Source organism: Penaeus vannamei, chromosome 11 (assembly GCF_042767895.1).
Source record: "Penaeus vannamei isolate JL-2024 chromosome 11, ASM4276789v1, whole genome shotgun sequence".
Taxonomy (NCBI): domain Eukaryota; kingdom Metazoa; phylum Arthropoda; class Malacostraca; order Decapoda; family Penaeidae; genus Penaeus; species Penaeus vannamei.
In genome coordinates, this window is record NC_091559.1 from 1967907 (window position 1) to 1972989 (window position 5083).

General features: G+C 34.9%; 1 protein-coding gene across 1 annotated transcript in view; it reads right to left on the bottom strand.

Annotated features, from left to right (window-relative positions):
- The window catches only part of LOC138863134 (uncharacterized), a 4345-nt gene extending 924 nt beyond the window's left edge, over positions 1 to 3421 (bottom strand). Inside the window, exons 1-4 of the mRNA XM_070126844.1 lie at positions 3090 to 3421; positions 1969 to 2084; positions 1533 to 1730; positions 250 to 990 (exon numbers count right to left, since the gene is read on the bottom strand). Of these exons, the coding sequence (XP_069982945.1) occupies positions 250 to 990; positions 1533 to 1730; positions 1969 to 2084; positions 3090 to 3421 (1387 nt within the window). The remainder of the gene's footprint in view (positions 1 to 249; positions 991 to 1532; positions 1731 to 1968; positions 2085 to 3089) is intronic.
- Positions 3422 to 5083: the final 1662 nt, after the last annotated feature.

Genomic DNA, 5083 nt, shown 5'->3' on the forward strand with positions numbered 1-5083 from the left:
TATCCAAATAATTCCCAAATTCATTCTAAACAAAGCTATACAGTATACTGAATTGCAACATATATAAGATGAAATATTATATAGGTAATATATTGAAACATAGAAGCTGCATATGTAATAGACGCTGCATATGTAATAAATGCTGCATATGTAATAGATGCTGTATTTTCTTTGAGGGAATTGAAATGGTTTATGAATGAACTCAACATTTATTGATATTTCTTCATTAATAACTATTAGCGTCTTGACAGTGATATACTGTCGCTGTCTCAATAACCATTGTCACGTAATCAACTGCTTCCTTAATGTACTCTGTCTGATAAACTGTCTTGAGGATTGGCCAGGCGTTAGTCATGGTCGTCGTTAAATATATTGGTAAGTATGTGACAGAAGTGAACACATCAACTTGAGTGTATGTTTGAGTGGCTGTAGTGGAGGCGGTCACGGTCTTCACAACAGATGCCGTTGATACAGCCGTGGCAGTGGTTGTCCCCACAACTTGTGTCACGTGCTCTTCAAGATGGGTAGCTGAGTAAGTAATGCTGATGGTTTCTTGTTGATAGCTGGTATACGTGTATGCCCGATTCTTCTCGGTGATCTTCAGGTCGGTGACGTAGAGTGTGGAGTAAGCCAGCTGCGGCGCCTGATACTGGGATACCGTTTCTGTGTGAGTAATAGCGTAAGGTACACAGTCTGTAGTGGTAACGCTAACATAGGTAGGTACAACTTCCAGAAGAGTGACGGTGGAGACGACAGTGCTGACTTGCAGTCGAGTACTCGTCAAAGACACAGACGAAAATTCCTCTTGACACGCCTTCACAGGTAAGTCTGGCTCAAGTCCTTCGCTTATTGCAAGCAAAGAGAAAGCTGTCCACAGAAGCAAAGATTTCATGTTCAAACTCATACTGATTGTTATGGCAAGCTGTTTCAGTGGTGAACTATGCTCAGACATGGCGTGACGACTTTTTATACTAATTTGTGTCACGGGAACTTGGGTATACAGGTGAGATCTGTGGCTAGAGCTAATTACATCCCAAAGTCACCGGGCACAAGGGTTTTCAACACTAATACCTATTCATAGCATTATATTCGCAAGGTTGTTTTACACAAGTAAGCAATTATTAAAAAGTTTTCTTATAATTTCTATATGCAAAAAATTGCCAAATTCATTCTAAACAAAGCTATACTGTATACTGAATTGCAATATATATAAGATGAAATGTTATATAGGTAGTATATTGAAACATACAATAAGTATGATGTATGATGGTTATGTTATGTAATGAAACATACTTTTATAAGGAAATTCACATTGTGGTAGGAATAATGAATTGCGATAATGAATGCTGTATGAATAATGAGTGTTGCATGTGTAATGAATACTGTATTTTCTTTGAGGGAATATAAATGGTTATGAATGAACTCAACATTTATTGATATTTCTCCATTAATAACTATTAGCGTCTTGACAACGATATACTGTCGATGTCTCAATAACCGTTGTCACGTAATCAACTGCTTCCTTAATGTACTCTGATAAACTGTCTTGAGGATTGGCCAGGCGTTAGTCATGGTCGTCGTTAAATATACCGGCAAGTATGTGACAGAAGTGAACACATCAACTTGAGTGTATGTTTGAGTGGCTGTAGTGGAGGCGGTCACAGTCTTGACAAGAGATGCCGTTGATACAGCCGTGGCAGTAGTTGTCCCCACAACTTGTGTCACGTGCTCTTCAAGATGGGTAGCCGAGTAAGTAATGCTGATGGTTTCTTGTTGATAGCTGGTATACGTGTATGCCCGATTCTTCTCGGTGATCTTCAGGTCGGTGACGTAGTGTGTGGAGTAAGCCAGCTGCGGCGCCTGATATTGGGATACCGTTTCTGTGTGAGTAATAGCGTAAGGTATACAGTCTGCAAAGCAAAGAGAGAGCTGTCCAAAGAACCAAAGATTTCATGTTAAAACTCATACTGATTGTTATGGCAAGTTGTTTCAATAGTGAACTATGCTCAGACATGGCGTGACGACTTTTTATACCAATTTGTGTCACGGGAACTTGGGCGTACAGGTGAGATCTGTAGCTAGAGCTAATTACATCCCAAAGTCACCGGGCACAAGGGTATTTCAACACTGACTAATACCTAATCATAGCATTATATTCGCAAGTTTAGTTTACACAAGTGAGCAATTATTTAAAAGTTTTTTTTATATATAATTTCTATATGCAAATAATTCCCAAATTCATTCTAAACAAAGATATACTGTATACTGAATTGCAATGTATATAAGATGAAATGTTATATAGGTAGTATATTGAAACATACAATAAGTATGATGTAATACCTGATATGTATGATGGTTATGTTATGTAATGAAACATACATTTATTAGGAAAAACACAATGTGGTAGGAATGATAAATTGCGATAATGAATGCTGCATGTGTAGTGAATGTTGCTTGTGTAATGAATGCTGCATGTGTAATGAATGCTGCATGTGCAATGAATGCTGCATGTGTATTGAATTTTGTATGTGTAATGAATGCTATATTTTGTTTGAGGGAATTGAAATGGTTTATAAATAAACTCAACATTTATTGATAACTCTCCATTAAAAACTAGCTTATTTTACGCAAGTAAGCAATTATTAAAAAGTTTTCTTATAATTTCTATATGCAAATAATTCCAAATTCATTCTAAACAAAGCTATACTGTATACTGAATGGCAATATATATAAGATGAAATGTTATATAGGTAATAAAACGTAATGTATGTATATTGAAACATACAATAAGTGTGATGTAATACCTGATATGTATGAGGGTTATATTATGTAATGAAACATCCATTTTAAGGAAATACACAATGCGGTAGGAATAATAAATTGCGATAATGAATGCAGTATGAATAATGAGTGTTGCATCAACTTGAGTGTATGTTTGAGTGGCTGTCGTGGAGGCGGTCACAGTCATCACAACAGATGCCGTTGATACAGCCGTGGCAGTGGTTGTCCCCACAACTTGTGTCACGTGCTCTTCAAGATGGGTAGCCGAGTAAGTAATGCTGATGGTTTCTTGTTGATAGCTGGTATACGTGTATGCCCGATTCTTCTCGGTGATCTTCAGGTCGGTGACGTAGTGTGTGGAGTAAGCCAGCTGCGGCGCCTGATACTGGGATACCGTTTCTGTGTGAGTAATAAGGTAAGGTACACAGTCCGTAGTGGTAAGGCTAACATAGGTAGGTACAACATCCAGAAGAGTTACGGTGGAGACGACAGTGCTGACTTGCAGTCGAGTACTCGTCAAAGACACAGACGAAAATTCCTCTTGACACGCCTTCACAGGTAAGTCTGGCTCAAGTCCTTCGCTTATTGCAAGCAAAGAGAGAGCTGTCCAAAGAACCAAAGATTTCATGTTCAAACTCATACTGATTGTTAAGGCAAGCTGTTTCAATGGTGAACTATACTCAGACATGGCGTGACGACTTTTTATACCAATTTGTGGCACGGGAACTTGGGTGTACAGGTGAGGTCTGTAACTAGAGCTAATTACATCCTCAAGTCACCGGGCACAAGGGTATTTCAACACTAATACCTAATCATAGCATTATATTCGCAAGTTTATTTTACACGAGTAAGCAATTCTTAAAAAGTTTTCTAATAATTTCTATGAGCAAATGATTCCCAAATTCGTTTTAAACAAAGATATACTGTATACTGAATTGCAATATATAAGATGAAATGTTATATAGGTAATAACATGAACTGTATGTATATTGAAATATACAATAAGTATGATGTAATACCTGATATTTATGATGTTATGTTATGTAATGAAACATACAGTTATAAGGAAATACACAATATGGTAGGAATAATAAATGCGATAATGAGTGCTGTATGAATAATGAATGCTGCATGTGTAATGAATACTAGATTTTGAGGGAATTGAAATGGTTTATGAATGAACTCAACACTTATTGATAATTCTCCATTAATAACCATTAGCTTATTTTACACAAGTAAGCAATTATTAAAAAGTTATCTTATAATTTCAATATACAAATAATTCCCAGTTCATTCTAAACAAAGATTTACTGTATACTGAATTGCAATATATATATATATGAAATGTTATATAGGTAATAACATGATGTAATACCTGATATGTATGAGGGTTATGTTATGTAATGAAACATACATATATAAAGAAATATACAATGTGATAGAAATAATATATTGCGATAATGAATGATGCATGTGTAATGAATGTTGTATTTTCTTTGAGGGAATTGAAATGGTTTATGAATGAAAACATTTATTGATATTTCTCCATTAATAACTATTAGCGTCTTGACAATGATATACTGTCGATGTTTCAATAACCGTTGTCACGTAATCACGTTCCCGGGTGGAAGGTGAGATCTGTAGCTAGAGCTAATTACATCCCAAAGTCACCGGGCACAAGGGTATTTCAACAAGGACTAATACCTTAAGAAAATGAACACAAGTTTGTCTTACAAAAGTAAGCAATTATTTAAAAAAAATCTTATAATTTTTGTATGCAAATAATTTTCTATTCATTATAAACACAAAGATATGCTGTATACTGAATTACAATATATGTATGACGAAATATGTTGTATAGGAAATGAAATGTACTGTATGAATAGTGAAACATGCAATAAGTATGATGTAATATCTGATATGTATAATTAAGTATTTTTATGTAATGAAATGCACGGTATTTATTGAACATTTATTGATAGTTCTCCATTAATAACTATTAGCTTATTTTAAACAAGTAAGCAATTATTAAAAAGTTTTGTTATAATTTCCTTATGCAGATAATTCCCAATTCATTCCAGACAAAGCTATACTGTATACTGAATTGCAATATATATATGAAATGTTATATAGGTAAAATGAAACATACAATAAGTGTGATGTAATACCTGATGTGCTGGATGGTTATGTTATGAAATATACATTTATAAGGAAATTCACAATGTGGTAGGAATAATGAATTGCGATAATCAATGCAGTATGAATAATGAATGTCGCATGTGTAATGAATGCTGTATTTTCT